Genomic DNA, 22,408 nt, shown 5'->3' on the forward strand with positions numbered 1-22,408 from the left:
CACGCACTTCAGGCAAATGGCTACTCCAGAAATGAAATCCGAAGAGCAATCAAACCCAGGATGAATCAAACAACCAAGGAAAAACAGTCTCCTACAGGAAAAGTGTTTTTGCCATATATCAAAGGAATTACTGATCAGATGGGAAAGCTTATGAAAAAGCATAACCTCCAAGCAGTATTCAGACCCACCCGAAAAATACAACAGATGCTACGATCAGCAAAAGACAGTAGAGACCCCCTCACCTCTGCAGGAGTATACCGTATACCCTGCAGCTGTGGACAAGTTTACATCGGGACCACAAAGCGTAGCATCCAGACAAGAATAAAAGAACATGAAAGACACTGCAGACTTGGACAACCGGAAAAATCAGCAGTGGCTGAACATAGCCTAACTCAAACAGGGCACAGTATCTTATTCCAGGACACCAAAATACTGGACAACACTTCCAACTACTTTGTCAGGCTGCACAGGGAAGCCATTGAAATTCACAAACATAAGCAAAACTTCAACAGGAAAGAAGAAACCTTAAGAATGAACAGAGCATGGTTTCCAGTTCTGAAAAACACCAGGCTAACAAAACATTCTATCCCCGACAATAGCCCTGCAGAGAAGATTAGCACATCAAGCACCAATCCATATGCAAAAGAACCCCCTCAGGATACAGTGAAGCCTCCCGCCATTAGCATTCCACACCCTGGGAAACTCTTACAGGATGACTCAGCTCAACCCCACCCCTCCTGAGTAGATACAAATGACCTGCCACATCTTTTCCACACTGTGACACTGAGAGATCTCTATCTTTTGGTGCTACACCTCTGAAGATGCCAGCCACAGTTGCTGGCGAAACATCAGGAACTACAATGCCAAGACCACGGCAATACAGCCCGGAAAACCCACAACAACCATCGTTCTCCGGCCGTGAAAGCCTTCGACAATACAACTGCAGTTCTACTCGTGTTGTGTTACAGGGAAACATTTAAACAACTGCAGCACGCTTCTACTCTTGACAACTCTACATTGTGGGGAACTACATCTGTGGTCCAGAGCTTGTCATGGTTTCACATTCCTGACAATGTGTTAATTCATACAGGACATGTTTCAGTTGCTGCAGGGACTTTCCATTGAAACAGAAACTCCTGGAAAATATTTGATTATCCAAGCACTGCTATCTCCAGTACTATTTTAAAAAAAGGTGGGGGCATTGATTTTTGTTTCTGGTTATAGTGGTGGAAAATCATGTGACTTCCGAGCCCTCTTAGGCCCATTATATAATAGTAGGAAATAGACTCCGCAGCAGGTGCTGTCTGTCAGTTTGGTTGCCTTTGCTGAACTGGGCAGCCTCCTCGCTTCAGAGCGCAAGAAGACCCTTTCCTGGGCCAAGAATGCTTTTTACAGAAGCATTTTGAGCAAAACAAAAAGGAAATACTTTTTTTTAAAGCACCGGGCTTTTCCGTTTGCCCATAGGCATTCTCTCCCCCCAGCCCAACCTTTTTCTCCCTCTGCTTTGTCGTTTCCCAACCAGTCTTCTCATTGAAGGCAGAGACCTATCTGTTTTTCCCCCTGTGAACCTCTATAAAACTCTTATGTATATGTATGGTGCTGTAGAAATAATATTTGTAACAGCCATAAATAATTGCAGATTATAATATATAAAGTTACTGAGAGTAGTTTCCATGTTGTTTAATAAGTCATGTCAAATTACTTATGTTTTGTTTCAGCAATGTTTCATCGCTGTGGTTGTTGTGGGTTTTCCGGGCTGTTTCATCGCTGTGTTACTGGATTTGAATTACATGTTTCTTTTCACATTTTTGCCACGTATACCATATTACACTGTTTATTGAATGTCCCAGCCGTTGATCGCATGGACTTTCACTGTGAGGAATACACGTGAGTCTGTTCACTTGCCAGGCAAGTGTAATTCGTCACTTCTAGCTTGGTTCTGTGTAAAAAGCCATGAGTCTCAGTAAGATAGGCAGACTATAACATAAAATAAATATTAAATAAATAAAAATAGCTTCTTTCTCTCCATATTCTGTTTGTTTTCTGTTCTTTAATGTTTGATTAAATTGTTATCCTTTTAAAATGTCATATTTTGATGCTTTTTTGTTTGATGCAAATGTTATATTTTGTAATCCACTTACTGATTGATTGAATAGTTTTTATCATACTTGTAATATATCTTGCATCTTAGTTACAAAAACTAGCAATAACTTGTCACGGACTATTAAGTAATCAATAGTTACTTAATATTACGCAAGTAAATTTCAAATCTGTGCAGCCTCTTATATGTGAGGAAAATCAAAAAGAGTCCAGTAGCACCTTTAAGACTAACCAATTTTATTATAGCATAAGCTTTCGAGAATCAAGTTCTCTTCATCAGATGCCTGATCAGGCATCTGATGAAGAGAACTTGATTCTCGAAAGCTTATGCTATAATAAAATTGGTTAGTCTTAAAGGTGCTACTGGACTCTTTTTGATTTTGCTACTACAGACTAACACGGCTAACTCCTCTGGTTATATGTGAGGAGTTTGCACATCTTTGAAATTTAGTGAAAGCTTTGCATTTTTTATCTTCATATTTTTAAAAATCACTTCTCATCTGAATGCAGCCAGGAGTACCTGAAGCTGCATGGCCAGACTATTAATTTCTTTAGCACAGTTCTGTCTCCTGTGGCTTTCCAGCAAGAAATCTTTTTCCTAACAGTTCACGCTACAGGTTCCTTAGTCAAGAGCATTGCAAATTGAACCTACAACCCCACCACCTGCCCAGCAAGATAAGCACTCCTCTCTGGGGCAGTCAATACTTTGGCACATGCCCACCCACCCCCACTCCACCTGGGGGGCTATGTGCAGAGTCAGGCTTCCGTGCACACAGTTAATGCTGATGGAAATGTGCATTGATCTTGTGGTTGTTCCCCCCATGGAAGCAGGAGAAAATGAAGTGGGGACACATAATGGGAGCTTCCACACTCCCTATGCCCGTCCTGCTGACCACTGTCGCTGTCCTGTCCCTTCCCCCTTAGAGTGTTAGTTTGAACCCCTACTCTCCCATGGGGGACCTTGGGCCAGTCCCACACTCTCACCCTAATCTACCTCACAGAGTGGTTTTTGTGATTATAAAATGGAAGAGAGAAGAATGATGTAAGCTGCTTTGGGTCGCCGTTTGGGAGAAGGCAAGGTATAAATTAAGCACTTAAATAAATACATAAGAACGTGTTCCAGTTGGGGAAGCAAAGTGCAACAAAAGTGCAGAAGGCACCTGTGTTGCTCATCTGGTGCACGTTCCACTGGACAAGCACGTCCTGTGGTGCAGATCCATACTCACATCCCCATCTGGGACTTGCTAACTCTCTGCTTGCAAGGAGTGCTGCTTTGGAACCCTGTTGTTGTTTTTCTTCTTTCTGCATTGCTAAGTTAAACAGCTATCCCCAAGAACTGGACAATTGCACTCATCTCTCCCCATGGGTCAGTAATGACTCGGTGCTTGCACAGGGGACTACCTTTACCTTATCATTTGAACTCTTGCCCACCTGCCTCCTACATAGATATCACTCCTTATGACCATCCCATCTCCTCTCTCTTGCCCCCCCCCCAGCTTTTGTCAGCGCTTCCTCCAGATTTCTGACATATCTGCAGGAAAATTCAATTTTGAAATCTACTGCAACACCCACCTAATGGTAGTTCAAACTGTGGCTGGCAAACCCTTCTTTGACTGTTTTCTTTCCCCAATAAATTTAAATCTATGAATTTCTGGTACTGCGCTGATTTCATCAGTGCTAACTGGGAGAAGTTCCTTATTGCAGGGGGGGAAAGTCCCATGAAATTATCATTCTGCAGTTAGTTGCAGATATCTGAGCTTTCTGAGAATGTTGTAGATACTTTTTTGCTGCATTGGCATAAAAATCTCGGTTTCTGTGTTTCTTTGGAAATGCGTTTTAAATACCAATTAAATGAGGAAATGGCTTGCATGACTCTCCACACCAAATAAAATGTTGCCACAATTTTATCTCACTTCATCTTTTCTGTGATGCTTGTGGGATGTGTTGTTTTTTTAATATAATACGTAAATAGTCCAGATTTCATCTCAAATCCTCTTCCAACTCTTAATGCGGCCAGTATGAATCTTTTCCAGGAGATCTTGCCGGGCATTCGAAACATCCTTAGCAATGCTTCGGCCTTCCAAATTCAGGCACTGCTGAACCTCATGTCAGAAGAAGGTGTCATCTCCAAGGAATACCACCAGACCTTGCTCCATGAAAAAGACAGAGAAGATCTAGCAAGGAAGATTTGTTTGACCCTGGTCGGAAAGCAGGATGTGTGCCTGGAATCTTTTGCTTCTCACTCTTGTTTGCAGTTCTGTGGCAACAACCAAGAAGGTGCCTCTGAAGCTAAATCAGCCAGGACTAGAAGCTTGGGTCGTAAGTTTACTTTATTGCAAACATGCTCAGCACTGGCAATATGAAGAAACATAATGCCCCATATTTGTTTACTCTTATTGTTGATGCTTGTTTGTTTGTTTTATTTCTGTCCTGCTTTTCTCCCTCTTGATTGATCGCATCATTTTCAGATCCCCTCATCTTGTTCTCAAAACAGAAATCTTGCGAGATAGGTTAAGCGGAAAGCTTGTGATGGGCTCAAGGTCACCTACCAAGCTTCCATGGCAGAGCAAGGATTTGAACCTGGTTGTCCTAGGTCCTAGTCTGATGCTCTAACCACTATGCAACACCAGAAATTTCAGAGTAATGGGGAAACATTCCTTCACTGCATTTGGGAGACATGTACAATCTTCTCTGCTAAGATCAAGCTGGAAAGGAATCCCTTTTGCCACTTTGCACTGGAAGGCTGAGCACAGAGCTGATTGGGTGACCCCTTTGTCAGTCACAAAGCTACCACGTCCCCTTTATTGGAGCAGTTTCCTACTCTCCAATATTTCTCAGAGGGGCAATCTGATGACTATATAGACTGCAGAGACTGGGGTCAACACAAGGAATAATCAAGAGCAGGCAGAGCAGATAATTTCAAATGAGCAAAGCAGATGAATTGAGGCCACAGGGGAAGTCCAAGGGCACAGCATGCATGAATTACTGAATTCAGACCATATTCCCTGTAGAATGAAATTGTCGATTTCACATGTCCCATTTTAGAGATGACAGATAGGTAACTTCCTCATGACAGATACTGTATCCACTGTGAAGAAGTACTAATCTTACAATTTGAAGGTGAAAAATTAAAAGGCCAATATGTTCCAGGCCATACAGGTGGCACTAGGTGGGAAAGTCTTAAGTGCCCCCAAGTCTGACAGTTACAGGAAACACACCCTTGTACCCCAAAGACTGTGAATGTAGAGTAAGCTAAATTCCAAATGCCATCATCTGGCAGAAAACGTGGCTGGACAAAATGCCAAGTGCAAAGGTATTCTTGAATAAGTTGAAGAATTGAGTCCACCAGACCGGATGATTCAAGGGAATGGGGGTCTGTGACTTCACTCAGGAAAAGAAAAGTAAGCAAGACTTTTTTGTCCTGAACGAAAATGCATTCCTGACCCAAGTTAGCAGATGAACCCCAATTCTATAGCAAAATCCATACAGCGAGGATTGTGAGTCTTTATCCTTTATCTCTCTGTCACATGCTTGGAAGCCCTCTGGTTATTCTTTGTGTTCTACAAAACACTCAGGTGCTACTTCTGTTCATCCTATCCTCACTCCTGCGCCTCATCAACCTGCTCTCCTTCCACCCCCTCTGAGCATGTACAGAGTGCCTTACTTCAGGGCTGAGTGATCACGTCCAAAGATCCAGGATATGAATGGGTCTTCCCTGATCGACAAGTTCAGAAATGCCACTTAGTCTGTGTGAGGATCACCCCAGAACCACTCTCTATACTGTCCGGAGGATGTCAGAAAAAGACCAGAGAGTCTCAGGGCGTATGCAGAGTTCCTTTACTTCAGCAGTTCTTGCATATCAGAAAGAAGAAGGAGCAGGTTTCCATGGTAGAGATGCTTGAGAGTTGGAATCCTTTCCTTTAAAAGCTTCCTCCTGCCAGTTACAGCTGTAGCCCATACTTTCCCCTAGCCAAAAAGACTAGCATGAAATGGAAACACAGCAATGTGACAGGTAGGGTTGCCTGCATGGGGACCGAGATCCACCCGGGCATACAGATGCAGCCACCCTGAGGCCTGTTGGCACTGCAGTGGCTGAATTGAATATACCCAAGAGGAGAGGCAGCTGGCAGAAGCCCGAGGGCCTGCTGCAGCCCAGGGAAAAGGAAGAAAATGCACACCACACCTGCAGGGTTGTTTTTGTTACAATAAGTTGAGGGCTGTACTGGATACTTGGCAAATCCTGTTGTGGGCTCTCCATCATTCCCAGATGCTGGTAGCTTTTCTTGAAGAGAGCAGAGGGTCTCAAGGCAAGCCCATACCCTTTTCCATCCCAAAGAACACTTGTTCGGGAGATCCCCCTCTTTATTAATAGGGTTGCCAACAGACCCAGAGTGAAAAAAGTCCTGTCCCTTTAATAGCGGCTTCATTACCTCCACCCCACAAAAAGCTTCCTCAAACATTTTTAGCCTCTATTTAAGGACCAGGACATCTTTTTTTTCAGACCTGCTGGAAACCCTGTTTGTAGAAGCAATCAAGCCCTGCCAAGCTTCTGGGAAGAAAGAGACTCATTGCTTCCCCGCTGGCTGTTTAGTGTGCATTGGGAGCTATTGGGATTGGGAAGCAAATTTCATTTCCTTTTCCCACACAGCTTGGTGGTGTACCCTTGCACTTTCCGGCTTTCCCTTGGCTTTTCTACACTCTTTCAAAAACTTGCTTTACTACAATGTTTTTGGAAAGATTACAGCAACCCCTCCCCCTTTCTCTTTCTCACACAAATGTATGTTTGAGAGAGAGGGGAGATGATCCTTTCTTTGCCACCTTGCGGGGGGGGGGGGAGAGAGAGAGAGAGAGGGAGAGAGAGGGTAGATGCCCACGGTAACCAAATCCTCAACACTTTTTCGCTTTCCTGGGGGATTGTAGAGATCACCTCTCTGAATGCCTCTGAAGGGAAATAACTACTTATAATTAGGTGTGGGGGCTTTAAACTGGCCCCTCTCACAATCCTTTTCATATACATTTACTCTGCAAGCAGTTTTCAGGAGATATGCTTAACCTCCATGCCCTGAAAAGCTTCAACTGCCCAAATCCTTATTAAAGGGATGGGATTTCCCCCCCCCCCACCAGTCCAGTTGACAACCTTAGGTTCTGGTGGGGTGGTTTGCTTTTCAAAACCAGCAGCATAGGGGCTCTCCTGTGCAAGCAATTAAGGACATAGGAAAGGGTTTTTTCCGGGCCATTGATTTTCCTTATCAATTGATTTTGTTGGGGAAATTCCCTAACAGGTATCAAGGACATTCCCAAGTCACTTAGGACAGAGGGAAAATAAGGTGGTTTTTTTGCCAAGGTGTGTGTGTGGGGGGGGAGTGGGGGGTTTAAAAAAATAAACAATAGACAAAAAAGTGCCAGACCAATCTTTGTCCAGATAATCATTCAAATGGAAACAGGAAATTCTGATGAGGGCACCATTTTACCTGGAGGCTGTTTCAGAAACAAACACGTGGGGCCAGAAGAGCTCCCCACAATGCATAAAATCCTCATCTGCTCCTGTTTGCAAGTTCATCTGTATGCAGCCCTGAAGTGTCTAGGACTGTCAACCTCCAGGTAAGACCTGGAGATTTCCTGGAGTTACAGTTGATCTCCAGACTACCGAGATGGTTCCCCTGCAGAAAATGGTTGCTGTGGCATTATACCACCCTGAAATCCCTCTCCTCCCCAACCTCTACCCCCAAATCTCCAGGAATGTCCCAACCCAGAGCTGGCAACCCAAAGTGGATCTTTGGCAATTTGTAGAAACTTCTTCTTAAGGAAAGCAGTGGGCAAAAGCTGAGACTATTCCCAATAATAATAACAACCCAACGAGGAGGAGGCCAGGAAATGGAGGCTGGGGCTTTCCCAGTGAGCTTGGACACCTCTGATGGCTAGCAGAGGCTGAGCCAAGAGAGGCCAAGGGAAAAGGAAAGGACTTGACCCCTCCAGTTACTTGTGATGGCCACTGCATAGTTTGTTGTTGATGCACATCAAGCTCAAAAGCGAAACAAAATTCAAACACTTTCACTTCTGTAGCCACGAGGAGTCTGCAGGGTGCAAGGTAAGGAGACACTGGCAATTTGCGTGTTTTATTCTGGGGTAGGGGGGTTGCTTGTTGGAGTTTGCATCTTTTTTTGTTTCTTTAACATTAGGGTGTAGGGGTGAGGGGCAGGTGTTGCCAATGCCTGCAGAAAACAATTGCATATGCTCCAGCATAACATATGCTCCAATGTTCTTTGTCTAGCGGGGACAGTTCCTCTTCTTTGGTCCCAGTTCCTGGTAAATCCATGTTGTTATAAGGTTCCTAGGCTTGTGGAGAGGCATTGTTCTTTTTTTTAACCTGATGAGATGCTGGAGTTGTCTAGCTTCAGGTCCTTTCCCAGAGTCTTTGGAAATCAGACCTCTGAGAGCCAAGCTGCAAGTGACGAATGACACTTGCCTGGCAAGCGAACAGACTCACGTGTATTCCTCCCTGTTCACTTGCCAAGTGTATTGCCTCCCTGTTCACAAGTGGAGCACAAGTGAACAGGGAGGAATACACGTGAGTCTGTTCACTTGCCAGGCAAGTGTCATTCGTCACTTGTAGCTCGGCTCTGAGTGGAGAGTGGCTGAACCGTGATGCACAGTGCCCAGCCTGTTATCTCACACACACTGGGCAGTTGCTATTTCTAATCAGGCCATCTGTATATATGTTTTCAAACACATCTTTAATTGAAAGGTCAAATGCTGTCTTGGCTTTTAGGCAGCCGGTGTGGTGTAGCGGTTAGAATGATGGACTAGGACTGGGGGGCACTTGGGTTCCAGTGCCTGTTTGCCATGAAACTTCTTGGGTGACCTTGCACCAGTAATTTCCTCTCAGCCTAGCCTACCTCACAGGGTAGTTGTGAGGATCAAATAGAGATCCATAGATGCTGCTTTGGAGGAAGGGTGGAATTAAATAAAGGTATCCTAAATAAATAAGTACATAAAGTTGGCAGAGGACATGGCTATCACAGAGCAAATGAACAGAATACAACTTTTAGCAAAGTCTAATAAGAGAGAGGCAGTCAGGTAGTGGCCCTGTTATGAAGAAGGGTGTTCCAAGCAGGATGTCTGTTTTTCCCTGAGACATACTAGACTGTCAGAGACTGTAGCATTTATGGTCATGGATCTTGGAAAACAGGTATTAATTCTTTATCTGTTCAGTGTGGAAACTACTTGAGAGAAATAGAGAGGGGAGTGGTCAATTGGCAACCGGCAATAATCACCCAGAATATTATTTCTGGTAGAATGCAAGGGAGTTTCCTTCCTTCCTTCATGGGATTCCCCTCACATTTGTTTCTAGCCAACCTCTCTCTTCTGTCTGCTCTTCACATGATGCGGGGAGAGAGGGATGTTTGATGCTCTTCCCCATTCAAGCCTGCTCTCGTGCTTCGAGGATTTTGCAGCACTGCCGAGTTCTGCCTGCAACGAGTGCTGCAAATGGAGCCTTTGGAACACGGTGTCCAAGGTCAGGTGCCCCATTCCTGCCGCTTGTGGGTCTGCTTTGGCGGAAAAGACAGCTTCTGGACATGGGGATGCTTTAGTTAGTGCAGGATAATGTCTCTGTGTAGTTTATGACTTTTACCTGGTGCCAAGCTAAGGAGCTCACTTCCCTCTTTTTTCAAATGTGTTTTGTGTAACCAACAAAAAGCCTTATTAGCAAGTGATGCTAATAAACGGCGTGGGGGGGGAATAAGATGGTATCAGATAATCTGGCTTGTTTCAAGAGGATTTCAGTAGGCTAATACTTTGGACCAGTGTCCAATAGACATCAGAAAGCTGAAGGGGGATGTTCCTGAGGGTCTTGCTTTTGATGGAATCCCCCAGAGGACCGCGGCAACAGCAGTTTGGTGCCGGCTTGGAGACTTCTTTTGGAGACCCTCCACAGAACTACAGTTCCCAGATTGCTTTGAGAGCTGTGAAGAGCTGCTTTGCTGAGAGCTGTGAAGTCATTTGACATCTATAGCATAAACATGGCTATAAAACCTAGAATATGCACAGCAAGAAGCAGGCAGCATCTCCATCGGGCACCTACAGCTCTCTGAAAGAAGTTATAATGATACTTGGCATTCATGTAGAATGGAGGAGCTGTGGCACAGTGGGGAAGAATCTGCTTGGCACTCAGAAGGTCCCGGGTTCAATCCCCAGGATCTCCACTTAAAAGGATTGGGTAGGAAGTAATGTGAAAGACCTCTGCCAACCCTGAAGAGCCACTTGCAGTCAAAGCAGACAAGACTGACCTTGATAGAGCAACTTAGTGGAAAACAGTTTCAGGTGTCTTCATGAGTAAGCATTCCAAGTACCCTGGCATACATTATCTTGGTGGTATCTTTACAACAACCCTGTAAGGTAGATCACTATCACCCCTGCAGTGCCTTGACCCTCCTGCCTCGAATTCTGTCTCTTGGGGAAAGAAGATTCACTTTCCAATTCCAATGAGCTCTTGTTAGCAGCTGGGTTCTGTCCAAGGTTTCCTCCTGACGAGCCTTTTGATGTGGTTACTATAAAGTTACCTCCTGAGGATCAGATCCTTTGGAGTCCTTGTGGACTAGAGAAAGCAGCAGGCATGGCCTGCTGTAGGTCAGGGGAACAGTTCTGTGTATGGTTGATGGCATCTACCGAGAGGTAGGCTGAGAAATTTAACCCTCGCAGTTCCGTGCAACTGGCCTGGAGTTACTTACAGCAGCTACTGGCATTTCAAAGCCTGGCACTATGACTAATTTAAAGGAGCCGTTCCCTTGTTAGAAAATTCTTGCATCTCCCCTGTAGGCTGTCAATGGGCCTGCTCTGAGCATCCCCAAATGTGCAGGTGGGACAATCTGGATTGGGACTAGGGCACAAGAAGAGGGGGCTTAAACCTCCCCCCCATGCCATTTCATGACCTGAAAGAACCCCAGGGAGAGCTGCTCTTTGTGCTGTGGGGCACATTTCTGAGTGCTCATGGCTACATGGAACAAGCAGCTGCTCCTCTGGCGCTCTTTCCAGTTGGGGAAATGGTGCATATAAAAAGAGGCTTCCATCCCTTTACCCTGAATGCCACAGTAGTGATCCAGAGGTGAGGGGGCATGCCTGGGAGTGAAATTCTGGGCGTGGAACTCTCAGACCACAGCAGGACTTGTGGTGAACACATGGGGGTGGCGGTGTGCAAGGGCTTTGTAAGGGATAGTTTTTGTGGGACAAATCCCTTGGACTCAGCTACAGGCTCAGCTAGCGCCACACTTAGCTTGCTGATACTGCTTGGGGGAGGGGTAGCCTGATGGTCTTTCTTGGCACCTTTCTTGGCACAGCCCAGTGAAGGCGAGCAATGGCGCCTGGCACACAGCACTGTGGTTTGCACAACTACTTGGTCTGTGACCTGTGGGATGAAGCAAAACAAAGTGAAAAAATCCAAACTGCTCTCTGTTCAGAGGTCTCATGGAGTGACCTCTTTAAGAAGAGACGGTCTGTTGAACTTGCATCCTTCCAGTTGCAAGTTTAGAGCAGTGACTCAGAGGCACTGTGGATGCATCCTCCTTCCACATTCTAACAGTAAACCAGTACAGTAGAGATGGCCTCATCAGAGGCAGTCTTGCCCCACTTATTATTCAACCAGATTTCTTGATTTTTGACTTGAAAGCATCTCTTAAAGCATGGTAGTATATGTTTAAAACGCAAAAATAACGTAATAAAAAAGAAATTCCATGGCAGTGGTTGCGCTGCAAAAATGGTTCTTCAAGCTCTACCTAGGTGGCTTACCTGTTTTCCCTCCCCCCTCAAAAAAGATCCCATTTTTCCATACACTTATTGACTTGTGGAGCAATCCCATTCCTTCTATAATAAGCAATAGACCATGTGAAACCAGGAAATAGTTCCACTTTTCTCCGGTAGGAATGCTTACAGGGTTTTTTCCTGTGGATTCCAGATTGGAGCCTCCTTCCAGCAATCCTAGCAGCATTATTTTAGGGTTGAATGGCAACACTTGCCCTGTCAGTGGTCTCAACAACTCCAGCAGAAAAGAGCAACAGTCCAGTAGCGTATATAAAACTAACAAAATTTGTGGTAGGGTATGAGCTTTCAGGAGTCACACAGCTCACTGGACTGCTGCTTTAGAATCCCAGCACCACAGCTCCGTCTAAAGTTGTGAAGTGAGCTGTGACTCACAAAAGCTTATACCCTACCACAAATTTTGTTAGTCTGTAGGTGCTCCCGGACTGCTCTTTTCTTCTGCTACAGACAGACAAACACGGCTACCCATCTTGATCTATTAACAACTCCAGTTTTTCTTTCCAAAATTCGACAGGTTCAAAATATATTCCTGGTATGATTAGCTTGACACTGCCAGCAGAGATCTTGTGTTACACAACTCATTTGGGGATCGGGGGGGGGGGGGTGTAGCTTGATACCATTGAAAAGAAATATCGTAAAAATTCTCCCTGCTGTTCAGCTGGGGTTGCCAATTCTAGGTTGGGAAATTTCTGGAGATTTGAAGGTGGAGTCTAGGGAGGGCAGACTTTGAGGAGAGGATAGGGTTGCCAGCTCCAAGTTGGGAAATTCCTGGAGATCTGGGGGGTGAAATCTGGAGACACCTAGAGAAAGTGGGTTTGGGGGAAGGAAAGGACCTTGGCCTGGCATAATTCCAGAGAGTTCACCCTCCAAAGTAGCCATTTTCTCCAGGTGAATTGATCTCTGGGGCCTGGAGACCAGATGTAATTCCGGGAGATCTCCAGCCACTACCTGGAGGCTGGCAACCCTAGGAGAGGAGGGAGCTCAGCTGGATGTGATGCCATAGAATCCACCCTCCAAAGTTGCCATTTCCCCAGAGTAACTGATCTCAGTAAGTCTGGTGATGAGTTGTAATTCTGGGAGAACTTCAGCTCCCACCTGAAGGTTGCCAACCCTGTGTCCAGTTGTAGGATGTGATGGAGTGAGTGTAAATAATGCAGCGGAATTACGATGTGCTGATTAGAGAGGCAAAAAGTTTTATTTGAGGAAATTACATACTTGATAGTAAAGAGGAGAGAGAGAGTCCTTGCTATATGACTACATCTTGCAGAGCGAGATAAGAAGTGTGGCAGGAGAGAGAAGAAGCAGGATATTGCCCTGTTTAGCCCAATAGGAGACAAGACAAGGAAATGAGCCCCAGGAAACAAGAGAGGTGCTACTCTCACTGTCCTAAGTGATCCTAACTAAGTGATCCTTGCTGCCCCCTTCTTGCTGCTGTTGTACACCAGACATTGCTATTTCCAACAGGATGACTTGGACCAGTTCCAATTCCCGTTGTCAGTCGCAACCCAAGACTTCCTCCCATATTCTAGTAAAAACTGCCGGGAGCGTCTCTCAGGCCTGATCTGAATGGGGTGGCAGCTGTGAGAAGGGCAATTTCCTGTGGGACTTTATGCTCACACGGTGTCGTTTTTATCCTGGGCGGCTGTGCTTGCAAAGCAGCGGTGTGTACTGAATTAGCACAGCAGAATTTCTTTGTTGCCCAGGTGGCTGCCCCGCTACTGTGTTCACATGAGCAGCCACTTTGCATGGGTGGTCGCTCAGTTGAAGGAAGATGCTGTGCAAACAGCTCAGATTTCATCATAACATGTAGCATCTCCCTCCCCGGCCTTTGAATGTATCAACAATTCAAATGTGGATTTTAAATCCGATAGTCTCAGATCAAGGCAGGTGGTTTTCAGCCTTAACGGCAGCTGACCACAAAACAATGGCCTTCTGGTGCTTGCAGACATGGAGTCCAAGTCCCTTGCGATTCTGTTGTGCAGTTAAGTTGGTCGCCATCAACGGCCAGACTCACTGAGAACAAATTTCAGAATCGACTTGTTCTGGAGACCTTAATGTTACTGCACCAACCGTCAGTGAGATATGCCATACATGAAAGGGCCTTCATTTTTGATAGCGACAATCTTTCCCAGCCCTGAGAGTTTCAGGCTCCTAAGTGACTGAATACCGCAATGAGGAAGCGAGCTCCAACTCATAAAATCTTTCACGGGAATAAGTTGTGTTAGTCTTTGCCCAGGCACCACAGCTCCACCTAAAACCACATCAACACATCACTTATAACCTTTGGCGCACCTGCAACAACAACATGCAAGGCCTTTCCCTGTACAAAGGCTGACCCATTATCTCAAACAATTGCTCTTCGGTGCTAACACAGCACCGAAGCGGTGCTTGCAGGGACCAAGGGGAAAGCGTGATGAGTAACTACTAGGCCTTCAGGTTCTGACCTGAAAGGTGACAATCCCCATCGCAAGAACTTCTAAGGGAGAATCCAATGGGAAATGTCTGAATCAAGATTCATCGTTCAGCTCAATAGCATTGACCAAAGGTTCAACAAAAGCCACTTTTCCCCTCACTTCTGAAATTGCTTAATATAACTAAATATTCTGTGTTTCCACAGCTGCTGCCAATGATCACTGTACTGATCTCTAAACTTTTTCAGTTTTGCATAAAAATGGCACACGCCAGTCCTTTTAACCCAATTCTTCTGTATAGAAGTCTAACGAATTACTTAACTGAATCTGATGATGTGGGCTCAAATGCACAAAAACTTCCATGACAATATAGGTGCCACAGGACTCTTCTTTTGTTTTTTACTATAATGCTATTTATACGGGGTTTTTCACCTCATAGCACAGTTTTTGAGGAGCGGTTCTTTGGATCTTTGCAAATCCATATTTCCCAATACATAACTGGTTCTGATTTCCATCATGGCATGGCACTCAGAGCCAAGCTACAAGTGAGGAATTACACTTGCCTGGCAAGTGAACAGGCTCACGTGTATTCCTCCCTGATCACTTGCCATTCACTTGCTCTCCAGAGCAAGTGAATGGCAAGTGAACAGGAAGGAATACATGTGAGCCTGTTCACTTGCCAGGCAAGTGTAATTCCTCACTTGTAGGTTGGCTCCCTGAGGACCGCTTTGGTGGATTTTCCAAAATCACTGATCTGGAATGCTGAAAAGAGGGAAGGGGCATTATATGTGTCTGAAAGCTGTTCGCTAGAAGCCTAGGAGTGCTCCCCGAGCTTAAAAAGTAGCTGTCCGAATTCATTTTGTGCCTTTCATAGAGACCATACAGAAATGGAGAGGGGCTATGCTTCAGTGGTTGAGCGTCTGCTTGGGATGCAGAAGCTTTGACGCTCAATCCCCAGCATCGCCAGTTAAGGATCAGGTAGCAGGTGATGTGGAAGACGCTGCCGATCTGAGTAGACAATACTGAACTTAACAGACCAGTGGTCTGATTCAGTATCGGACAGCTTTATGTGTGTTTAAATATTTTCAATCAGTAATTCTATCCGATGCTGGGGGGTCTCTGCAAAGGACAGCTGGCATGCTGCCAAGTGGATCAGTGGAAAGAAAGGGAGTAGCATGCTAACTTACAGCAGCGGGACCATGAGAAAGTCTAAGGAGGGAATTAAATTGAAGAATGAGGTGAGGAAGAGGGGCCAGGAAGCTGTTTGCCTCCCCCTCCCCAAATGTTGCTTGCGCTCGTTCAGGATGGTGCCTCTAAATTATTTTTGACAAGTGAAACTCCAATGATAAACTCATGTTATGTCTCAAGTCCCACCCGCAGAGCATCTCCCAGGAGATTATATCACTGTTGTTTCTAACCAGGGCAGCCAAGATAGGGTGCCACACATTTTGCAAAATACATTCTTTCTTTCTTGTGGCAGTAGGAAGGGGGCTGGTTCCTCTTTCAGGTATATATTCTCACTATTATGTAATAATGCTGCTCCTTCCCCAATTCTTCATGGGGTAGGTCTCTTGCTTGTCCCACTCTGCAAGTGAAGTGTGTTCCAGGCACAGAGCCAAGCTACAAGTGACGAATTACACTTGCCTGGCAAGTGAACAGACTCTGGTGTATTCCTCCTTGTAGTGATCAAGTGGAGTGCAAGTGGAGGGCAAGTGAACAGGGAGGAATACATGTGAGTCTGTTCACTTGCCAGGCAAGTATAAGAGCCAAGCTACAAGTGACGCCTTACACAGGTTGGACAGTTGTCAGCTTACCTCAAGTTTTGATGGGAAATGTAGGCATCCTGGTTTTACAGCTTGGCTCTCCATTACAGCTGCAAGACCAGGATGCCTACATTTCCCATCAAAACTTGAGGGAAGCTGACAAGTCTCCAACCTGTGTCAGGCATCACTTGTAGCTTGGCTCTAATTCATCACTTGTAGCTTGGCTCTCAGAGGATTTGAGTCCCCAGGTCGATTCAAATTGCAATGCTTGATTCTCCCCCCTCTCCCCCTTTTAAAAATATAATTTTCTTATCTCCTTTTCTTCATGCTCACAGAGGGCTGCGGTTAAAAGTTGTGAAAATGACTATTCTGGCATAGATTCTTTGCACTCTGAATTGGTTATTTAGCCTTAATATGATTCTTTCGCCTTCATTTGTTTCAACCTGCTGCAGATTTTAAAAGATGAGTAACGCTCTGCCCTTGATCTGTACCAAAAGGGTGTGCCATGTTTTTGTCAAGCAAGAGGATATGGATGCAAAAATAATGGTTATGAATCCAAAAGGGGTCCTTTGTAGAGTCCTGGGTGTTGCTTTGCCCTGGCTCTCCTGGGAAGTCTCCTGGACTGATGCCTGCTGTGTCTTCTGGCCTGGCATTTGTGTTCAGAGCTGGGGTCAGAAAAAACTACCCATGGGAGATCAAGAGACAGTGTGGTGTAGTGGTTAGAGAGTCGGGCTAGGACTAGGTTTAAATCCCTGCTCAGCCCATGAACCTCACGAGTTGCTCTTGGACCAGTCAGCTGCTGTCTGTCCGTCCTACCTCACAGGGTTATTACAAGGATAATGAAAGGTGAATAACAACAACAACAACATTCGATTTATATACCGCCCTTCAGGACAACTTAATGCCCACTCAGAGCAGTTTACAAAGTATGCCATTATTATGCCCACAACAAAACACCCTGTGAGGTGGGTGGAGCTGAGAGAGCTCCAGAGAGCCGTGACTAGCCCAAGGTCACCCAGCTGGCTTCAAGTGGAGGAGTGGGGAATCAAACCCGGCTCTCCAGATTAGAGTCCTGCACTTTTAACCACTACACCAAACTGAAGACAGAGGTTATGTCAAACCAGTGGGCACATTGATGAAAGACAGATAAATATTAATGCTGATCTGCTTGACAAGAAGCTTCAAAATTTATTTGGGATAAGATGTTACGAGTGGGACAGGAAACAGTGAGTGGCTCTCCTTAGAACATAAGAAGACAATGGGCTGCAATGTTTTAGTGCCAGCCATTGTTCCATAGTTAAGTACTGTTTGTTTTGTTTAACACACTGCTTTTCTCCCCAGCGGGGGACCGAAAGTGGCTTACAACCTTGTTCTCCCCCCTCCTTCATTTCATCCTCACAACTACTACCCTGTGAGGTAGGCAAGGCAGAGACTTTTATCACACTATTTACTTATTTTTCGATATTTATAAGCCTCTCTTCCTCCTCATCATTTCAGGATGCAAAGCAGGTAACTAACTACAATATAAAAGCAACTTGATAAAGAAAGCAATTAAAATAGCAGATATAAACCGTGAAAAACACCCTGTGCCCCTAAAAATACGGTGTGATTTATTTTAGTGATCCTGGGTTGTAAACTGCCTTGGCAGCCGTGCCTGAGGTCTGTGGGGCTGAACAGAAGAGGAGAGCCCGGCTAGATCAGAGCCAGATCCCACCTAGGCCCCCAGCATTCTGTTGCTCATGGGGGCCAGCCGGGTGCTTTGATCAAGCCCATAAGCAGAACACAAGGGCAATGGCCTTCCCATGCAGTTTCCCTCCAGCAACTGGTATTCAGAGGTACATATTCTCTGGACAGGGAGGTTCTATTCTTGGCTATCAAGACTAGTACCTGGGGATTGGCTTATGAAGAAGAGCCCTGCTGGATCAGAGGAAAGGTGTCTCTAGTCCAGCATCCTTTTCCACAGCTACATGCCTGAGGAATCCCACTGGCAGGCCAGGAAGATAACACCCCATTCTGCTGTTTGGCTCCAGTATCTGCTACTGAGAAGAATACTGCCTCAGGGCATGGAGGTTCACTTCAGCTATTATATCTAATAGAAGAACCAATGTCAACATCTCTTTCTCTGCCCCTTCCCTGCCTCCTCCTCGATTCACAGAACTGTAAGGCAAACATCAAAATAATTTTCCATTGGCTATCATCTGCCTGTCTGTAATCCTTTCTCCTGCCATTGCTGTATCTTTCATGGAATATTCACAAATATTATATCTCGTCAGGCAACAGCAGCAGAAGGTTGGCAAGCAGTGCAACTTCTGTAATAGGTAGAGCTTCGTTTGGGTGGGAATAATCTTGCAGGATTCTTTGTTAGCAAGGTTATGCGTCATTTTCAGCAGAAAGAGAGAGAGGGTAGCTAACAGTGAAATCCTAAACAGAGTTATTCCAGAGTGATTTCAATGGACTTAGACTGGAGTAACTCTGCTAAGGATTTCACTGTAAGAGTCTGAGTAAAAGGTAGGGGAACCAGTCAGAGGTTGTGGATAATAACTGTTAAACTGTGGATTTGAGGAACGAATAGGTCAGGGAGACAGAGGGGAAAGGCTACCAGAAAACTTCACATATGCCAAGCAGTGCTAGATTTTCATGACGGGTAATGTGAAAGTCACCGTTTCAAAGAGTTCAGAAGAGACAGTGAGGGAAAAATAACTCATCTTCCTCATTTTCACTCCTTTTTCCACTATAAGGCTTGTTTGCATTGACGCTGCTGCTTTGAGCATTATTTTGTAGCAACAAAGCAGAAATCATATAACGAACACGATAACATTGTAGACCAACATAGCTAATCAGATGTGGGTGAAGCCACATCGCCCACACCATTTCTTTTTTCAGCATTGCTGGTGAGCACTGATGCGCATAGACACCTGTATTTAAAAAGCCAAGCATTGTTGAACATCAACACTTGAATTTTAAACAGTTGTGGACAATTCTGGAGAGTGGGTGCAGCATAGTGGTTAAGTGGCTGGGCTCTGAATCAGCACTCTGCTGGTTCCACTAGTTCCATGAACTCTGTAGGTGATCTTGGGTAAGCCAACTTCTATCAGCCCCAACTCCCCAGCTGTATTGTGGGGATAATAATCTGTTCTTGTTCACCGCTCTGAGTGTGGCTCTAATCTGCCCAGAAGGGTGGTATATAAGTACATCCAGGGCTTTTTTTCTGGGAAAAGAAGTGGTGGAACTCAGTGGGTTGCCCTAGGAGAAAATGGTCACATGGCTGGTGGCCCCGCCCCCTGATCTCCAGACAAAGGGGAGTTTAGATTGCCCTCCGCGCTTCAGCGTGGAGGGCAATCTAAACTCCGCTCTGTCTGGAGATCAGGGGGCGGGGCCACCAGCCATGTGACCATTTTCAAGAGGTTCCGGAACTCCGTTCCACCGCGTTCCAGCTGAAAAAAAGCCCTGAGTACATTGTTGTTTTTATTATTAGACACACACCAATTTTTTTGTTCAAGTGCCACCTGAAAATCATAGGAAAATGAGGTGTTGCTTTTCAAGTTGCCTGGTGATCTCCTGGAATCACAACGTATCTCCAGATTTCCGAGATTAGCTCCCCTGGAGGAAATGGCAGTCTTGGAAGGTATTATACCCTGCTGAGGTCCCTCCCTGAACCCAACCCTCAGCCCCTCTCCACCCCCCACCCCCCAATCTCCAGGAATTTCCCAAGCTAGAGTGGACAACCCTATTTTCAAGGAGCAAGAAAATGTTCACAAAACCCAGCCCCCAATTCTACTCAGCACTTGTGCTGAGAGTAAAAAATGTCTGTTTGCAAGAGGATTTTGGAGGCTGGGGTGGTGGCGGTGGTCTACAAGTGGCGGAATAGGCTGATACACTTGGCTGGAAAATATTTATTAATATTTATTTATTGTATGCTTCCTCCTTGTGGTTTGTTTGGGAATTCTGCCTGAATTACTGGTTTTAAGATATTTTATCCCTCTCCCACCTCCTTTATTAGACATGCTGGCTTTAAATTGAATTGCTTTCATGGTACTTAAAATTTTAGCTACAGTTTTTCCTGCTGTGTTTTCCCTCTTTGTAAGCTACCCCAGGAACCAAGCTGGCTGAATGTGCGGCACTGCAAAAGTGTAGAATATATACTATGATGGATGTTAATGTCGGTTTGGCTTGCACTGTGCGGAGCCTCAGGAGCCAAACAGAACGAGATCCCTGCCCTCTCCAAATTGTGACTTATTTCAGCTGGGAATGAGGACTGTGGCGAGGGCGCAGGCAGCAGGAGGGTCTTCGAGGAAGGAATTGCGCACATCACGGACTGCAAGGGAGAAGGGATGGGAACGCTCTAGGAAGCCTTTGGGGGACTGGAGGAGATAGGTGGATGAATTAGCGAGGCAGAAGTCCTCTTTTGATTTTTCTCTCTCTTCTTCTATCCTACTGTTCTAAAATCTAAGGTGGCAAACAGAATCTGTTTAGATAGATCAAGATGGGTAGCCCATGTTAGTCTGACAATGGCAGGCATGATTGAATAGGGTGATAACGAAGCTCAAGACAATGCATCCACCTGGACTGAATCGAGACTTTTGCTTCCTGCCTCATTACCAATGCTGATTTCTCCACACCCACTAGCCCTCTGCATACCCCGCCCGATTCAATCACTCCTGCCGTTGTCATACACCGGCTGTTATCATTTGGCTTCTGCAATCGCTCCACTCTCCAAGATATAAGGACAGATGGACTCACATTCTAGCTGTATCTAAAGAAGTGAGCTGTGGCTCAAGAAAGCTCATACCCTACCACAAATTTTGTTAGTCTTATAGAATCTTTGTAGAATTAAATAGAGCACTTCCCAGGGACCAAAAACCCCACACACATGACAATTACGTGTCATACAAATGTTCCTTCAGGAGGAGAACCTAAACGTGTGGGACCCAGAAGTATGCCTGGTTGTTCCCTACCCGCCCTCTGATGAAGCAGTGGTAAATTTGGGGGGAAACCCACTTAGCCAAAACCCCTATAGCTGTTTGCTCAAAGCCACACTGTAGAACAAAAAAAAAAGGACCCTCAATGCCCTTTGAATGAGTGGGGAGTGCAACATTAGGGTATGTTTCAGATGGAGATGCCTCTGGAAAGAGCTTGCAAAGAAATTTTTAGCCTGGAAAATTTTGTTGGTTTTTAAGGTGCTATGGGATTTGAATTTTGTCCCAGGAGAAGTGAAGATTAAGACACTGGGAAGGACTGCACCCCAAATAATTTGGGGACTACCCCAAATCATTCACACACATTCCAAGTGTGGGCTTTGTAGCCTACAAGAGTTCACAGACTCTACCCCGGTCGAAAGTCTGGTTTCTGGATCACGGGCTTAAAAGTTAAGTGGAACCTGCAATGTTTTTCATTTATACGTCTAAGATGCCCTGAACAAGTAAGCCAAGTAGCTGCATCCCTTCTGCACCCCAAAATAAGCAGAGCAGGATTGGTCCCCTTGTAGAGCAAAGCACCCTGCACAGGCCCTGACTCATGGGGTTATGATTTGGGGTGCTGCAAAGCTCTTTTTTGTGCACAGAGCTTTTTAAGATTCAATGTTTGTGGTTGGATTCAAGAATAAGGAACTGGGACCAGCTTCCGTCTCTTTTCTCCAAAGAAGTGGAAAGCACACGTGGCTTTTTAATCAGTCCCTCCAGCCAACAGCTGGGCCCAGCTAAGAACATAATTTCTCCAGTCAGAGCCAAGCTACAAGTGACGTCTGACACAGGTTGGACACTTGTCAGCTTCCCTCAAGTTTTGATGGGAAATGTAGGCATCCTGGTCTTGCAGCTGTAATGGAGAGCCAAGCTGTAAAACGAGGACAAGTGTCCAACCTGTGTCAGGCGTCACTTGTAGCTTGGCTCTCAGATCTGCAAAACTTCCTGAGTTGCACTTCAGTGGACATCAATCCTTTATAACCAGCCACAATTTGGACTGCAGTTCAAGGGAGGGAGGATGTAATAATTATAACTGGAATGTATTTAAGTATTTGAACCATTTTTCTTGAAGACTGAAATAATATCATCGTCTTCACCTTCTTTCAGACACCACGATGGGGTCAGGGATTCTGCCTGCAAAGGGGTACCTGGACTTGCTGCACAGTGACGTGGACCCGCTACTTCTGTATAGAAACATCGAAGATGACCTTCCCGCAGGTGGCTCAGCAAAGGGTGGCGAGGGGTTTTGTTTTCATTCCTTGAGGTTTGAATGAGACAGATAATGGCCAAATTATACTTTGCACAAGTACCACACACTTCAAATCTCCAGTGTGTTTTTTTTCACTCCATTTTCACTCATTAT

The 22,408-nt window shown here is 45.3% G+C and overlaps 1 protein-coding gene across 1 annotated transcript in view; it reads left to right on the plus strand.

The window, feature by feature from the left end:
- The first annotated feature begins 4,118 nt into the window (after window positions 1-4,118).
- The window catches only part of CIITA (class II major histocompatibility complex transactivator), a 58,268-nt gene continuing 39,978 nt past the window's right edge, over window positions 4,119-22,408 (plus strand). The window contains exons 1-2 of the mRNA XM_054993684.1: window positions 4,119-4,419; window positions 22,153-22,263. Of these exons, the coding sequence (XP_054849659.1) occupies window positions 4,119-4,419; window positions 22,153-22,263 (412 nt within the window). The remainder of the gene's footprint in view (window positions 4,420-22,152; window positions 22,264-22,408) is intronic.

The sequence above is a fragment of the Eublepharis macularius genome, chromosome 12, assembly GCF_028583425.1.
Source record: "Eublepharis macularius isolate TG4126 chromosome 12, MPM_Emac_v1.0, whole genome shotgun sequence".
Classification (NCBI taxonomy): Eukaryota; Metazoa; Chordata; class Lepidosauria; order Squamata; family Eublepharidae; genus Eublepharis; species Eublepharis macularius.